Raw genomic sequence first — 18,026 nt, 5'->3', positions numbered from 1 at the left:
ACTCTTTTTCTTTGACCATCGTAGCTTGATAAGAAATAACACGCAAACTGCGGTGATAAACATGGCAATAAAACGCATGTTAAAAAACAAAGTTCATTTACTTGACGTTTCGTATGTTTCAACATACATCTTCAGAAGTGACCGTTAGGAGTAGAAGTAACAACTTTGTTTTTTAACATGCGTTTTATTGCCATGTTTATCACCACAGTTTGCGTGTTATAACAGCTAAATGTGTATAGAGATGGAGTAGTGGTAGTCAGGAGCTACCATTGTAAGATAATGGTTTGACACTGACTATTTTTTCGATGTTTTGTTCAAGACGTTTCGGCTGGTGCTTGCGCCTTCATCTGTTGAAATGCTAACGTTAGTACGTATGCGTGATTAAAAAAACAGCACGTCGAACGCGCGCTGAGGAAAATTCCGCGTGAAGTTTCAAGAATAAGTAGCGCGAGATTTATAAGCGTGTCAAAGACTTGTAGACTTCTGGGATGGCGATGTGGTCATTTACAGATTGCGGATACTTTATTGATATTCAGGCTTTCAAGAAGAGGCGCTCGTGAAAGTTAGCCTCGTGTCCAATAACTCTGACACTTCCAAAATCCATTTTGTGGTTGTTTTCGTGGACACGGCAGGAGATCTTGGGGTCATGGTCGAACATAGAAACAGTCTTTGGCACGCGCATAAGTCTCGCGCTACGTTTTCTTAAAACTTCACGCGGAATTTTCCTCAGCGCGCGTTTGACATGCTGTTTTTCGAATCACGCCGAGTTGATGAACGAAAATAGTTTTCAAATGTTTAGCTAACTCAGCGTTCGGTTTTTTTAATACTCCCAAGCTATGAAAAAACGTTCTATCTGTCGGCTCCAAGAACGAAATTGTTAAGTCATAGTTAATCTATTACGATGGTAAAGTGTTTTTCGTTTTTTTCAGTTCTCTTTTTTTTTTTAACGGTCGACTTCTCTTAAAGAGTTGTAAACAAGGCTGAAGGCGCTCGACAAATCATAAAGTTTTGACAGCGTGTGGCCGAAATTGTCTCCTTTTATAATGCGACGAGGTCGTCATAGCCTCTGCAGCTGTTCAGGATTGGGTAACTTAATAACAAAGAGGACTGAACAGTGACAAACTACCGTCTTCAGCAACTCACGTTCTTTATCAGCAATGACAAAACACGAACACTCCATCTCATTTTGATATCACTAAGGCTTAATTACCAGCCGCTGTTTGGGGAAAGGAGTCCGCGCTCCCCCCGGTTTATATCACTGTGTAGTAAATGGCTGTAATAGCAATCGATGATATCACTTTTTGACATAAAAGAGAACTCTTGGCTGCGAGCAGTCTTTCTTTTGCATAGTTTTCGCAACACGCACGGTTTTGAAAATTGCGGAATATCGTAGTTATTAAAAGCATGTGTCTTGAAGCATCTCTAATGTGTTATATCTCGGATGTTTGTACCTAATCCTACATTTCGGCTCTCTTGGGTGCATATCAGATGATCAATTTTAGCTGGCCGAGTTATAGTTCGTACTTTGGCGATACACAGTCGAGCCAAAATAAAAATAATGATAATGATAATAGCAATAATAACTTTTATGTAAGTGTGAGATTAAAAAAAGCATCTCCCCACGTGCACCAAGTAGCAATAAAATTATCTTAAATTTATAAAATTAAATTTGTCTATCTTTGACATCTCGCAAAAAAAGGTATTTATACTGCAAGTCTGCTTGAATTTGGAGGCTGAAGACGTAACTTTCATGCTCGCCCGCTGTCAATCAGAACAACGAAGTGATCAGTAGAAGGAGAGGTGGTAAGCGCTTAAAGACAGAGCAGTACAAAATATAACAGATGGACGGAAAAGCACGCTGGCTGTACCCGACAAAGGCCTTTGAGCGGCTTTTGGAGGTGCAAGTGTTGACCATCCAGCATCCATTGACTGAACTGATACCATGATTGTCGTGTTTGGATGCAACATGGCCGATATAACTTCCTGGATCAGATTATGTTTACCAGGAAAGATTCCCCTCGCAGAGTGTTTTGTGAGGTCCTTATTTTCATCTTTGGAGAAATGAGAAGCTCACACAACGGTAACTTCAGTATCATTCTGCAAATTAAAAGTACAAGTTTGGTGTTTTGTGTAGATCATAACTTGAATCAAAACTGCGGGACACAAGTTTAACTGCGCTGAACGGGTCGCGAAATTAACGCCCTTCCTTTAGGTCGTCCGGCTTTTCTTCTTTCCTTCTTCAGCCGTCATTTGCTTGGCTCGTTCTCAAAAGTTGAGATAACAGATATTCAACCAGCCAAATCTAGAAAAGTCTGATTCGTTCTGATTTGACTTGCTCAGTGATGTTGCCAGATATGCCGTCATCTCAGTTTTGTTTCTTCATTTTTATTTTCAATTAATGGGGTTGAATTAAACTTCGTATACAAAAAAAAAAAAAAATATGAGTTGAGCGGAACTCATAAAAAGGTTACTAGACACCCTGTTTAAGGCGTACCCTGGCACCGGTCTCAGCAAAATCCAAATTTTTCTTCCGGTGTTTTCTTTAAAACCAATTAAGAGGAAATCTCTCATTTAAGCGGTCACCAGCGAGGGATGTCAGTGGGTATCGTTCAATGCAAGTATGAGGAGCGGAGATGGCGCAGTGGTTAGAGCCCTCGCCTCCCACCATAGAGACCCGGGTTCGAATCGTGGACCCGGCGTCATAAGTGGGTTGAGTTTGTTGTTGGTTCTTGCCTTGTTCCGAGGGCTTTGCTCCGGGTTCTCCGGTTTTCCTTCCCCCACAAAAACCAACACATCTACATTTCATTTTTTTCTGGAAAACATTGGACGAAGGGCCTCTACGTGGGATGTCCCATGCAAATTCCTTTCATTTTATTTCATCACAGATTTCACGTTATTTGTTTTTCACCATAAACTGCACATCGTGAGCATTGTCTTCTGTAATTGCATTCCTAGCGAACTCCACCTCAGTCACTGTTCCACAGTTTTCACTTACCTTTAGAAGTACTGAAGTCTTGCGATGGATCTCGAAATGGCTGTTCTGTAGTAGTGCTCCAGAAATCCTTTTGGCAAGATCAAAAAGCATACAACTTTAAGTAAAAATTATAAATTTGTTATTGAAATTTAATATAAAAATAAATTTGTTGTGTTTTTCTTTGCTCTTGTGGGAACAATCATTGAGTGTTTGTTCTTCCGTACGTTAGTCAAGAAAAAAAGAAATTGTCTCACGGACTCCAAATAAATCACATTGAATTCACAAACGTTTGGGCTGCGAGCTGTCATGCAGAACAAAATTAATGAAACTCTGATCCAGTGGCGTCTGGAGATGGATGATAACTTCCTTGCTTAATGAAAAAATATAAATGTTCTTAACTAAAATATTTCAAAACGAAGTTTAGCAAGGTTTTAATCGCACGTTCACTTTCATGTAACTAAAATTATCTTACATACGAAGAAATTTTTACCATGCAGGTGGAATTTTAAAATCCGGGAATTAAAATGTAACTTGAAGAGCAGAAACTTATACCATGTTTTTTTACACTTAAAGCATGGCAAGGACTCACATGATGTTAACAATTTCTCATTAGTGAGACATTTGTTGACTTTTGGAGAAACAGTTCCTTTATTTTGAGTATTAGGAAAGTGTCAATACATAGTTATAAAAAGTAAACACTTCTTTTGAAATGTAACGCTCAAAGCAGAACTTTACTTCCAACATAATGGGAAGTGCACTTTCCTTAAAAAAAAACCCTCTCTGCTTTGTTGCATGTGGGCATATTATATTTTATATTTCTCATTAATGAAGGAAGGAAAGAGCATGCATGCGAACGGAATTTTGAATGTGTAGTACAGAAATTTGTGAACATTTGTAAAAAATTGCTGGGGAACTTAGGTCGTGTTGTATTGGAATCAACCGTTTCTGGTTGGCTGGGTTGGTTGGGATTTTTCGTGTTCTATTACGGAAAAACCTTTTTCGGTTAGTTTGGTTGATCAACTTTTTCAACCGGCCTCAAACCAAGTTAAACGGTTGAAAAAGCATTTGTGTGATTATGTCGCGTGATGTAGCTCGCATAAAGACTATTCCCAGGAGTTACCGTGGCATTTCAACCAAAAAACGGTTGGAAATGTGCTCTATTGAGAAATGTCAACCGTATCAACCCAGGCCAGCTGCGTTTGAAAACAATAGAACTAGAATTGATAAGCAATTGTTTCTTCAGAAGCATTTCATGCCAAGTTTAGACTGAACGTTAGAAAGCTGGAAAAAAAAGAAAACGTTTTCATACAGCGATATATCCAATTGAACCGACGTATCCAGCAACCGCTATATCGTAACGCGTCATGTTTCTTCCATCAGCCGTTGTGGTAAATCCTACCGCACACCAGCCTGTAGTTCTACAGGTCATTTTGAATATCAGTTTACCGCTCTTGTAAGTCCACTGTAATTTGATAAAGCCATCAGGGGAGGAGGAACTTTCATAAGAAGTTGCATTGATCTCGCTGAAAGCAAGTGCGAGCAAAGTAACCACCATGTAATGATAGAATTTACAGGGAACAGCCATGCCTGCTTGGGTTTGGTATGAACGTTCAGAGCGAGGGTTTTCAAAGACACTACCACACAGCTTTGTCAAGTAGAAAATATTAATAGCTATTCACGTCATTTTCATCAGCCTGAAATTGTTTGTTTGTTCAAGCTTTCAAAATGTAAACAGCAGTTGTAAAATAGAAATTCTCGTGATTCCGTTGTGTGCTCTGACCGCTCTGATGTAACATATCTACATGAAAAAAAGTGACGCAGGCCTATTCCAGGTGCTAGATTATGGCAGAAGTTTGACTTCGCTGTCGTTTTGTTTTTCTTAACGCTTTGATACATAACACTCGTTTTGTTGAGATGTTGTGATCTGTCCTTGGGCAGCCTAGCCGGTTATATTGCAAACGCCTCGCTATCCCATCAAGTTGAATATCAACTTGCTGTTGTTATAAGTTCATTGCAGCTTGATAACGCAATCAGGGGAGGGGAGATTTGCGTACGAAGTTGCATCGATCTCGCTAAAAACAAAAGCGAGCGAAGTAACCACTATGTAATAATAGAATTTACAGAAACAGCCATGCCTGCTTGGCTTTGGTGTGAACGTTCAGAGCGATCGCGAGGGTTTTCAAAGACACCTTACCGGACAGCTTTCAGTTGTCAAGTAGAAAATATTAATAATTAATCACGTCATTTCCATTACGACAATATGGGCCCGAAATTGTTTCTCTGCACAGGCTTTCAACTTGTAGACATCAGTTGTAAAAATGAAATTCTCGTGATTGAGTTGCGTGCTCTGATTCAATTAATTTTTAGTCTGGATTGCCCTAAGGTAACATATATCTACATAAAAAAATAGAGTGAAGCGAGCCTACTCCAGGCCCTAGATTATGGCAGAAGTTTGATTGAACTGTGATTTTGTTTATGTTAACGCTCTGACACATTACACTCGTGTTATTGACATGTTGTCATTCGACCGCTGAGAGCCCAGGGCAGCCCATTGCTAACGCCTCGCTTTCATCGTCTTGCCAAAATTAGAGTGCAAGTAGAGCCTCCATTTCAGAACGAGGCCTGGGTGAGCCAGTGGAATCACTATGGCAACGCTGCGTGCATGATATGATTGCCGGGACAAATGTGACATGAGATGTTGTTTGCACGTGACCAAGAAATGAACTTTAGGCGTAACAGCCAAGCTTTGCCCGTGAGATATGTCTTGGTAGTCACATTAACTTAAATTTATAACGGCTATAAATTTGCTCACTACTAGAGAGCTTTGACTGCTCGCAGTCTGTCTAAATGTGAAAATACTTATGCTCACATGTATTTATTACCATTTTCATGCAAATATACAACCCACTTTAACATGCGAGGTTTGTATCGAGACCCATTTCGTAACAAAGGCACAAACAATATCTAATAATAATAATAAAAAAAAAAACACTCGCGCCACCTACTCAACCAGTCAGATGCAAAATTTAAACCAGTTGTGGCTAGTCACACGCGTTTTCCCACTAGTTCTTAGCGTCAGTCACGAGTATTTGCTTGATAGAGTTCACATTGCTTCATTATGATTTTCACGTTTCTTGTAGGTATATTTGGCTACTCTAAGTGCTTTGCTTAGTTGCAAAGTGCTCTAAACCTGATAGAAACTTATCCAAAGAAAAAAAGAATGTTTCTTTGCTTTAATTTGCCACGTTTGCTTTGTTTGTTTTACTTATCAGTGACAGGAAAGAAAACAACAACAACAACAAATAACCTTTATTAAATCAGTCTTAAGGACAGAGCGATTTAAAGTCGCCTTCCCGAGTTAGCTCTGAATTTATAATACGCAGCTCAACCAAGGCAAAGTATTAACTTTATCAGCTACAAACTTCACTAAAACTAGGCCTGGCAGGGGCACTTTATTAATTACGTCATGAGAGGGGCTTTGGGCTTTGGACTATAAACGTTTCCAGCACCAGCCAATTCATCATTAATTTTTACTTTACACTACATTGCAAATTAACGTGCACCCTTTCGTGTTTTTCGCAGTCTTATAACAATGAAAAATCGTATGAAGGCTCGAGCAATGAAGGATTTACTCTACACTACTATTTGAAAATTATTTTAAATTGTACTCACCAAAAGTGCCCAAAGGCTCGTGCAATTTTGACAGAATTTTCAAATATCACTCGCGGGGTAAATCTTTAATTGCCTGTTGCATTCATACGATTACATATATACTCATTCAACCGTAAAAGATCCTGGCTAGAAATTATTCAAGCCTATCTTCAACGCGGCTAGATTAAGAGCCTGTAGACTTATAATTATAACTAATAATCGTCAAACGTTAGAATTACTTAAAAAGACAAAGACACGCTCAAGCATGCCAGCACAATGTAAGATTCAACATATGAGCCAATCGACTCGATTAAGAGCTTGTGGACATATAATCATAACTAATCGTCTTTCAGCGTTAGAAAGACAAAAAATACACGCTTACGTATGCCAGCACAATATAAGATGAAAAACAACGGCTGATTACACCAGCTGAATCTGTTGGGATGGGTGGAGTCGCTTTTGGCTGCATGGCTGAGATCGCTTCCTTAATCAGGTTATGTTTACCGCTCAGTATTCCTGTCTTAGTGTGCTGTGACAGGCCAGAATCTGCATCAGAGCTTGTATGAGCAGCCCACACAACTATCACTTCAGTATCGTTCTGAGCAAAACATAATAGCAATTAAAAAATAACATTTGGAGAATTAAACAAAATCAAGAGGAAAGTAGTATATGTTGCAAGATTGACATTTCATAACGAGTTCAAATCAAAGTGTTGGCAAAAATTCTGGCAAACTTCCAATAAGGAATCATATAGCACTATGCACGGATTGCGGGCCAGTGAGGCTCACATTACTCTCTGTCACCCTCTGGAACTCCTTTTTGTTAATTCTCTTTTTCTTTTTTTTTTTTTTTGCTTCCTCGATCTGTTTAAATCGTCAATTGGCTTCTATTTAAAGCTATACTTTGTCAGTTCTTTCTTTCTCAAAAGAGTTCTTTTCTTGACTTCTGTTAGCCAAAGAGCTCCTGACTTCTCTTAACGTACCTTTTTCAACACTAGTTTGATCATTTCCAAATGTTTAAAATTAATAGCTCGTCAAGTTCTTTGGCCTCGTTCCCTTTATTCTCTAAAATGTTCCCATTAGTCGGTTCTTTATTTCTCAAAAGAGCTCTTCTCTTGACTTCTTCTTAACCGAAGAGCTCCTGACTTCTCTCAACTTACCTATTTCAACACTAGTTTGATCATTTCCAAATGCTTAATAACTCGTCAAGTTCTCTTGCCTCGTTCCTTTTACTCTCTAAAATGTTCTCATTAGTTTAAACATACCGTAAACTGCACGTCATTGACAGTGTCGCCTGTAAGCGCGTCTCTGGAAAACTCCACCATGGTCTGTCCGTCCTGTTCACTTGCCATCATGAGGTTGAAGTTTTGCTCTGTATCATTTGAAGGCAGGGTTCTCGAGGTACTCCAACGATCCTGCGGGACAATTCAGAAAACAATCGCGTTAATTTGTAATAATTAATTTGAATTCTGAGTATTGAGTGACGAAGAGCGATTTAGCCCGAAATCATTCTCTTCTTCGTTTCCCAGGAAAGAGAACTTTTCACTCTTATTTTATACTTCTTCCCAGAGGTGCTGTATCATTAAATATATGGGTTATTGACCAAGCTTGTTCGGTCAAGATCCACAAAGGTCAAATTTCCAGACATCTTGACCGAGCAAGCTTAGTCAAAACGGATCTGATCCATGAAAAAAGAACACTGTTTTCTTGAGGGACACAGCGGGTAATTCCGAGCCAATCACAGTGCAGGATTTGGTTTCACCTTGCCCGCTCACGGAGCTAGCTAGATTTCCATTCCATTTCCATTTTCATTTTTTAGTGCCGTTTTGTACCTGATGAGGCACAAGTTTGACACAGTCCTGTTTAGTCCAGCTTAACCAGATCAGACGCCTCTTTACATGTACATCGTAATGCCATCAAGTCTTGAACTTTAAGAACTAAGTATTTGAACTAACTAGTGTAACATTAAGGTCGAGAATGGTTCATGGAAAATAAACTGTTTCTATTTTTTCAAATGATCAGAGGATTTAAAGAATTCAAGCATGATTTCATGCCTGTAATTTTGACGCTATATGTAAATTCTTAGTTCTTACTTCGGCCAGTTAGTATGGGTGATCAAACGGTGAAGAGTGAAATTAGGAAATAATTTCACGTCCGCTTTGTCAAAATTCTTTCCCAAGCCTTCAGGCGAGGGAAATTAGTAATATTTTGACAAAACGCAAGTACAATTATTTCCTAGTTTCACGAGAATACCATTTAATTACCATTTGATTTCAAAGGCGACAAAATACACTTACAATCGTGGGTTTTTGCTTTGTTCATTGTATCGAGAAATTTCGGGCCTAATTAAGTTGCTATGGTAATTTTGAAATTTCACAGCGTGAAATTATAAATTAGCGCTGAAATTACGAGCCAAAAGTAGGGAGTTACTTGTCAACCACGATATCACAGTTTTTATTTACTTACATCAATATACCCTGCACCAGAAGCGTACCCAGCAACCGCTATATCGTAATTCACCATGTTCCTTCCATCGTCAGTTGTGGTAAATCCGACAGCACACCAGCCTGTGGTTTTACAAGTCATTTTGAATATCATCTTGCTGTTGTTATAAGTCCATTGTAGCTTGAAGAAGCCATCAGGGGAGGAGAGAACTGCATAAGATGGAGGCTTCATCGTGGAGCCAACTGAATCCTTTGATGAAGTTGGAGGCATCATTGTCTGGGATGGCTGGATGCCCGATTCTGTGGAAGATGGCTGCATGGCGGACATTGCCATCACTATCAGGTTGTGCTTTCCGTCTAAAATTCCCCTGTTAGTGTGCCTTGTTAGACCACCTGTTGCATCACTGCTGGTGTGGTAAGCATATACAACTTTGACTTCAGTGTCATTCTGCAAAGCAAAACAGTCAGCTGTAGATAAAGATTGTGGTAAAAAAAAAAAAACAATTGCAGCTTGTACCATAGTCGAGTTTGATTAAAAAATGGCTCTTCGTCTCCAGAAATAGAAATCTTGCTCCGTATTTTTTCTATATATTGGAATGGTTCAGGCAGAAAGGTGAAAAGCTAACCCAACATTATAATCGCCGATAATCATTTATACACCTGGCCCGGATTGTTTGAAAGGTGAATAACGCTATCCACCGGATAAATCACTATCCAGCGGATAGTGCGGTTTGTTTTGTGAGCATTTATCCACTGGATAGTGATTTATCCGGTGGGTAGCGTTATCCATCCTTTGAACAACTGGAGCCGGGGAGGAGTGAGGCACTGTGGAAGTGAGGGTTTAGGTTTGATTCGTACAAAAAAAGAACTTGTAACGTTGTTAGGAGCCCTTAAGATTGATCCCCTATAATTATAGACTTTTGCTACACAGCGCAAAATGTACGACCGTTGTTGGGAGGGGGAGAGGGGAGGGGTTTTGGGTTTTCCTTCCATTAAAACGAAAAATTCGTGCAAAAACGTAACGTAACATTCTGAGGGAGAGCTTAAGATTGAACTCCTACAAGAGATTATCAAGGTAACAGAGTAAATCCCCCATATAGGCCTTAAACCAATAATTTTTCTTTGCACTTTTCCATAATATGAAAATTTTTACAATAGAATGGAGTCGTACCATAAACTGCACATCTTTGGCATCGTCTCCCGTAATAGCATCTCTGGAGAACTCCACAACAGTAGTTGAGCCACTTTCACTTGCGGCAATGAGGTCGTAGTTTTGTGTTCCATCTTTAGGAGGATTTCCAGTGGATGTACTCAAGTGATCCTGTCGACAAATCAGACTACCATAAGAAAACTGAACCTCGACAATCTGACAAAAAATTAAAAAGCCTACAAAACGAGACTACCTCGTTAAAGGGATTGTTAAGGTACTCCCTAGAGTTTTACGATCGCACTCCCGCTGAAGACGAAAGCTCAAGTAATCTGTGCCCGCTCAAAGGAAACCCAGTCAGTGTTTTTCGATATTTTATGACGTCAACATGAGCACAAAAAGCAAAACTGACAGTGAATTTTCTCGCGTTTCGTTCCGTGAAATTCCGTGACATTAGGGAGATTGGTAAGAAGTATTTTATTTTAGTTGGCCGCTCATTGTTCAGGGAAATCTATCTGACCAGTTTTTCCGCGGCGTTTTAAGACATAAATTTACAAAAAATAGAGAAAACAAACTGCCTGTGCAAAGTCTACTTTTTCGCATTTAAAATTCACATCCCGCCGGATTTGATTTTCTGTGAAAGGTTTGATTGATTGCATCAAAGAAAATTCAAGAAAATTACAAATAAAGCCTAATGAAGAGTAAATAAAAGCATTTGTTTGGGCATTTATAATTCAAGACTAAAGGCCAAGATTTTAACAGAGTTGATAGTTAAACACTATTTCAAGGACTAGGAGTCAAAACGAATGTAAAAACGGCTTTCACAACATAACACTAGCGCTAGGGCGCGCAACGCGACAAACGGTTACGCTATGGAGCCATGCACCTGACCCTTAATGAAGCAATCACTGACTTGGTTCTTGATTGGGTCGATCGTGATAAAAAGTCTCATAAATTAATAAGGGTATCTAATTTATTTCAGCACTCCAGGAAAACTGAAAAAAAGTCAGCCTCCAAACTACGCCAGAAAAATTTGAAAACCCAGCTTTATTTCTACGGTTAGACCTACCGTCCACACTAATCTGTCACAAAAACGGAGCTTTTCGAAAACGGTCTTCAGACCTGAGGAATTTGAAAACGCTGGCTTTGCGTTCTATTGCGGACGAAATACATTTGAAAACAGAGCTTTCCGAAAACGCGATGACATTACGATAGAAATGTGATTTCCCTGTCCACCTTCTTCAGAAAAATAAATTCAAAATTATCAGTGATTGTCGCGTTTTCAAATTTCTCCGGCGTAGTGTGGATGGAATACATTTGGGGCGTTTTCAGAGTGAAAACACCGTTTTCAAATTTCTCCGGCGTAATGTGGACGGAAAACATCAGGTCTTTCAGAGTAAGACCTCCTTTTCCAAATTTCTTCGGCGTAGTGTGAACAGGGCGTAAAGTTCTTAGATAAACCTGGCTTATTTTCCAGTCCATGTTTTGTGATGTGATTTCCGCAAGCTGTTTTGTTCGGCGGAGCGAATCGCTTGTGTAATTGTCAATAAGTGTGGTGACAGTCCATATTCAGAACCACACTGACAATGCCAGCTGATGATCTCTAGGTTTATTACTCTAATTTTAAGAAAATTTTCTATATTTAGGCTTGAAAATACGGATAGCAGTAAAATATATATGTGATATCCAGCTGGCCATAGAGAGCGGCTGTACTAGAATGAATAGGTGATCGAAAGCAAGGATACTTTGAACACCCATAACTTTGAAACGCATCAAAGCAATGAAGTCTAAATTTCGTGACTTCTTTTTCATTTTTTTTCTCCAGTTTGGAAGTTGGATCTCGAATAGCGAACTCAGTGAATGGTCAGTGAATACTCGCGGTTACATAATGATAAATAACAAAACGGTTTGACTAAATATAGGGAAACTATGGCAAAATTGGCAAGGGTTTCAGGCCCGTTTGCACAAGGCATATTTTTTGGGTATTCTGTGTAAAACATCTGTCATCAGATCAGTGACACAGGTGCGCACTGTGATCTTTTTTTTTTTTTCCAAATTGTGCCAAGCTTTACAAACTTAAAAGTGCTTCGGAACAAGGCAAAGTTTTGTCAGGTTGGAAAACAAACAGATTCTCCATTAATCAACGTTTATTATATGGCGCGCTCTGATTGGCTAGTTCAAGGGCATTATTCTCCCGTAATGCCCACGCGGGGCCGATTACGGGCCTGCAAAACCAAAGGAAAAAGCCACATAATAAACGACTTATTTACCTCGAACGTTCGGTCTTTACGAAAAAATCTCAAACCACGCCCTTGCCGTATTAACCGCGCTATCGCTCGGTCAATACGGCCAGGCCTCAGTTTGAGATTTTCACGTGAAGACCTGACCCTCAGTTAATAAGTATGTTATCATGTTTAATTTACTACACATACGAAGTTTCATAAGAATCTATTGCAAGATTGCTGAAATATGGGACCTCAAAGCCCGGCCTAAAAGTTATGTATGCCAGGAGGCAAGCGTTGCAACATACATTTCTTTGTAAAAATTGGAAACTTTGAGGTCCCATATTTCCACAAGTTTGTAACGGATTCTTATGAAACTTCGCCTATTTTCTAAATGAGGCATGATAAAACGAACGGTGGGGCTTATTTTTGGTTGGGATGAAAAAGTCGGAACAGCGTGGCATCGGCCAAAAAGTCCATTTATACACTAATCAAGTAAATTTGATCTCGCTTTGATCTTTCTTTGATCTTTGATTTCGCCGTGTGACATCTTGACACTTTGTGGTCAACAAATATTTTACTTTTTTCTGAGTGCGCACGCGATTATCCAATTGAAAATTTGACGGAGACAGTTTTTGTCGAGATTTTTGGTAGAGCCAAACAAATTTTGTCAACCTGGTGGGTACGATCCTGTGCATTACTCGAAACTCGTTGTTCGAGTTTTTCAAAGGATTTCTTGAACTGTCATGGCGTTTATACCATTGTTACCTCACCACTCGCTAAAACGTATCTCAGACAAACAGAAACAAAGTTAATAATGGATTTATCTCCTTACATCTATATATCGGGCCCCAGAGGCATCCCCAGCAACCGCTATTTCGTGATCCACCATATTCTTTCCATCAGCAGTTTTGGTAAAACCTACAGCACACCAGCCTGTAGTTTTACAAGTCTTTTTGAATATCAACTTGCTGAACTCAAGAGAACAGCTTGCTGAGCAAAATAGACAAAAATCGCAGTCAAATTAATGTATACGGTTTCTCGAAGGAAAAGGACACCGGTCTCCTGGGAAGTCAGACAGAAATAGACCTTTAAATGAGCGAAAGCAAACCGAACTAGCAAAACATTCTTGGTTAGCATGGTAAATTAAGTAGATTTAGTGTCAACTTTAAAACAGGTCTTAAAATATGACCTTCGACATGGCATTTGCTACATAACAGTAAAACGGATTTGCTCTTCTTGGAACTCTCCCACAGATCACGACATGAAATGCCCTACCACAGCAATAATAGGGAGCTTAAGAAATCACGACGGCGACGCCGAGGACAACGCGGATTAAAAAATGATTTTACATCTTACCTAGGAATCTCGCGATACCCTAGAGTCATTAACTTTGTTTATCACTGTCAAAACTATCACGAAACTGAATCTAGGACACATCGATAAATTTAAATTAAAATTTTAAAAATAGCCTTCGTGGTTCACGCTCTCCAGACAACGCGAAATTTGGTCATTTCACGTTGTTGTTTCGCAGAGGACGGCAAAGAAATGTACGAAGAATTATAACGCACGGGCACAGCCATTGTTCTCCTCCTTAAACCATTTGTCGTTGCCGTTGCCGTTGCCGTCGTGGTTTTCTTAAGCTCCCTAATGTTAAACAAAATATAGTCAAACCTCCGGTTGCGACCACCTCTCGTAAGCGACCACCTCTCCTCAGCGACCAGTTTTCCAAAATACCAAAAGTTTCCAAGTCAAATCACTATATTTGGAACCTCTTGTAAGCAACCACCTCTCGTAAGCGACTGTGACCACTTTTAGAGCTAAAATGTTGAAATTTTCCTTTGTTTTTAACCTCTCATAAGCGACCACTGGACGGAATATGGGCACGCAAGGCGTGCAAGAGTTATTTTTGTGTGTGAAGTGTCGGAGATAGGAGCATTCATGGTACAGTAATGATTTGGTTAATTTGACATTTTTTCTTTGGTTGCGATGTTACATCGGTCATGGTAAGATAGCTAAATAGTAAGCCATAAAATGTTTGACTGAACAAACTACAGTAATCTGACATGTCTCCAGATTAATGTAGATACCATCTTATTTTCTAACAGGCAATTTGATTCGTTCTTTGATACAACCCGGTGTGACACGCGCACATGCATAACTCCCTTACTCACCGATCACATAACCCTTCCAACCCCTAAGAGGAATTTTTGCTCAAAAATACTCAAGTTAATTTAGGGACTTTTTCGCATTTTATACGAGACGTAAGTTTACCTTTTCACACAACACAACACAACACAACACAACTTCACCGAAAATAGAAAGAAAGAGAAAAAAAACCCTGACACGTTGAAAGTCTGATTTAATTAAATTGCACTTTAACTTGGTGCCGCGCAGTCTTCAAAGAACATTTGAACAGTTTTCATACTTTTTACCTTAAAAAATATCGGACTGAAATGAATGTCATCAAATAAAACTATTAAACTGCTACTGCAGAGACGTAAAAACCGTCCAGAAATGAAAGCTTTTTTGTTTAATATCCTGGAAACAATAGCCGATAACTTGTCAGCTCTAATTGAATTTAGTCCCATATAAAAAACAAAGGTGTTAAGTTACCATTTGTTACTAAAGATAGCAAACATCTCGTGGGAAAGAGTGGTGACGATTCGTCCGCTCTAATTGAATTTACTCCCTTGTGAAAAACAAGAGTGTCAAATTACACTTTGTAACTAAAAAACAAAAATATCTTGTTATATTTGCATGCAACAAGAACAAAACAATCGTTACCCGCACTTACTATTGTAAACGTTAGAACTGTTTCAAATCTAAAGTCTCGTCGCCTCAAAAACATGTCCTAAGAACTAGAAGCGACGATTCGTGACATCTAATTGAATTTACTCCTTGTGAAAAACAAAAGTATCAAGTTACCTTTAACTAAAAATAAAAATATCTCGTTGCATTTGCGTACTACGAACTCACGAACTGTTTCAAACCTCAAGGCTCATCTCGTTCATTTAACTAAAATCCTCAGCCTAGCCCACAGAAAATGTCGAAGTAAACCCAATACATGAATACTTCCTCCTCTTTTATAGAAGAATGAATACGGCTGTTCTGAACTCTATCGGGATCAGATCTTCTCACATACCATTTACCTTTACAACAAGAAATTTGATTGGCTGTTTATAGTAGATCCAATCTGATGGGTGTGACATACATACATCTCTCACTCACTCACTCACTCACTCACTCACTCACTCACTCACTCACTCACTCACTCACTCACTCACCCATTGACCCATAACATACTCGACGCGCCGACTAAGAGGTATTTTTTTGTAAAAAAAATAACTCAATAATGGAGCGAAAAATGGATAATAAGGTGTTGTAACATTATCGTATTTTTGGCTAGTACAAGAAACGGAAATTTCCCCAACGGGAAGAATCGGATTTTTTTTTCTCGAAATTGACTTTTACATGAATAAAACATTGCATCGGCATTGGCACATGGATTACATCTCGGCAGTTACCATATTCTAATGAGAAAACATTTTGACCCATTATGGTCTAAGCTCTCGTAAGCGACCAACTCCTGTAAGCGGCCATCTAGGCTTGACATTTTGGGTGGTCGTTTACGGGAGGTTCGACTGTAGGTCGAAAACGGAACATGTGCAAATGTTACGAGCTGTAGGTATTATGTGGGTCTAGGGAAGCGATCTGCCATAATTCTTCACACAATATATGGCGTGCTTGCAATTACGCATGCGCCGAATATTACCGCAAAAAAAAAAAAACATTTAAACGGCACTATGCATGAGCAGAGAAGCAGTTACTTGCAGGTCACGTGTTAGGCTTTCGGCCGATGAAAAGGTAGAAAAAAATGCATCGAATGATAGGTCGATTTATTCTTCGCTTCAGATCTACTTTTTTTTTACAAAACGCAGCAAAAGAGCTTCAAAACCTGGTGTATGTTGTATTAAATCGCGTACCGAAATCACCGGACTTTTTCCGTGTTACCATGTATGACTGTTTTTATTTTTTCTTTCTTTTTTAATTTCAAAGGTAATCCATTGTCCAGGTTTATATTGTTTCTCTGAACAAAGAACGGTGTGAACAAATTGCATTTTTTTGTAGCTCTGTGTGAGACACAGGGTGCTTAATACGACATAAACTGCAGTTAACAAACATGTTTTGAATTTTTCACACGAGAATGAGGAACTAAATGCTCCCGTAATTATAAAAAAGTATTTTTCGGATAGAGTATGAAGATTATGCGGTCATGTTTTGGCAGAATTTAATCCCAGATTGCATGAATTCTTAACGACCACAAGAAAATGTAAACAACAACAAAAACCGTGTCCTTTCGTGTAAGTTGCGAATAGAAAAAATAATGTCTGAGGTTGCAAAGTGGTTGCAAGATTTTGTAATGTGAAAACTACAGGGTAGCGATGGTTTTTGGAAGGTAAAGTGATCGAAGCGTAGTTTCGTGACTGATCGACTGAGACCGTTAATTTTGTCTGTTTCTTTCTTTTTTTTTTTAATTTCATGTTTTGTTTTTAATTCCAGTGGTAATCCATTGTTTTTCTTAACAAAGAACTACGGAAAACTGCATTATTGTTTTGTAGCCCTGTGTGCGGAGATGCAAGCTGCTAATATTACGTAAACTGCATTTAACAAACGTGTTTTCAATTTAAGAATGAGGAACTAAATTCTCTCGTAATTACAAAAAAGTGTTTTTCGGGTAGTGTATGAAGATGATGCGGTCATGTTTTGGCAGAATTTAATCCCAGATTACGTGAGTTCTTAACGACCACAAGAAAATATAAACAATAACAAAAACCGTGTCCTTTCGTGTAAGTTGCGAATAGACTTATAGTCGCCAATCCCTTAGTGAGGTATTGCCAATGATAGAACGACATGAGAAGAATTTGACGCTTAATTTTCGACAGAAACTGCAAACGGAAAGAAGAAAAAATGTTGCAAACCACTCTACACCTAACCAAATACCAAAACATTTTTCGCTAAAGGTGAAGACGGTCACATTGGTTCATCATACGTTCTTAAATTAAAAGTCGACGTTCTTAAATAAACGTCGCCCGGCCGTGTGTTTAAGGGGCTGAGTTTGATTGTTCGAAGCAAGAGGCTTGCTAAAACATCTTACGAAATTACCTCTGCCAAAAACGTATATAAAAACGAAAATACAACTTACATCAATATAACCCGCACTAGAAGCGTACCCAGCAACCGCTATATCGTAATCGACCATGTTTCTTCCTTCAGCAGTGGTGGTGAATCCCACAGCACACCAGCCTGTGGTTTTACAAGTCATCTTGAATATCAACTTGCTGTTGTTGTAGGTCCATTGCAGCTTGAAGTTTCCATCTCCGGAGCTAAGACTTGCATACGAGGTTGCATCGATCTTATCAACAACATCTGAGACTAGGAATATTATCAAGACCGCATAGACAGACATGACTGTTTTGCCGAGTTGCTGCGAGTGCCGTTTCGAGCGAGAAGTTTGACGGCTTTTCTGCATACTGGCAGGTTCATCACGAATTTACCATACTGATTTGCATAACAATACAGCTAAAT

The 18,026-nt window shown here is 39.1% G+C and overlaps 2 protein-coding genes and 1 pseudogene across 3 annotated transcripts in view; all 3 read right to left on the bottom strand.

Annotated features, from left to right (window-relative positions):
* LOC145477895 (dipeptidyl peptidase 1-like) overlaps positions 1–14,777 on the bottom strand; it is a 214,226-nt gene extending 199,449 nt beyond the window's left edge. Inside the window, exon 1 of the mRNA XM_081455764.1 lies at positions 14,712–14,777. The gene's annotated coding sequence lies outside the window, so the exon portion shown is untranslated. The remainder of the gene's footprint in view (positions 1–14,711) is intronic.
* On the bottom strand, positions 2,894–4,559 carry LOC145480070 (DBH-like monooxygenase protein 1; annotated as a pseudogene).
* LOC145479861 (DBH-like monooxygenase protein 1) lies at positions 6,266–17,996 on the bottom strand. Of its 2 annotated transcripts, XM_081458333.1 has the most exons (3): positions 17,644–17,996; positions 7,890–8,039; positions 6,266–7,223 (listed from the first exon to the last, which is right to left on the bottom strand). In XM_081458333.1, exons 1-3 carry the CDS (start codon positions 17,968–17,970, stop codon positions 6,981–6,983), a joined length of 720 nt encoding a protein of 239 aa, XP_081314459.1. In that variant the 5' UTR covers positions 17,971–17,996; the 3' UTR covers positions 6,266–6,980. The 2 variants fall into 2 exon arrangements, with proteins under 2 accessions (XP_081314459.1, XP_081314460.1); XM_081458334.1 differs by lacking the exons at positions 6,266–7,223; positions 17,644–17,996 and adding an exon at positions 9,091–9,588 and having other exon boundaries at positions 7,538–8,039.
* Between the last annotated feature and the right edge of the window lie 30 nt (positions 17,997–18,026).

This window comes from Orbicella franksi, chromosome 2 (genome assembly GCF_964199315.1).
Source record: "Orbicella franksi chromosome 2, jaOrbFran1.1, whole genome shotgun sequence".
In the NCBI taxonomy this organism is placed as follows: domain Eukaryota; kingdom Metazoa; phylum Cnidaria; class Anthozoa; order Scleractinia; family Merulinidae; genus Orbicella; species Orbicella franksi.
The sequence above is the reverse complement of the archived record's forward strand: the minus strand, read 5'-3'. Positions and strand labels throughout refer to the sequence as shown.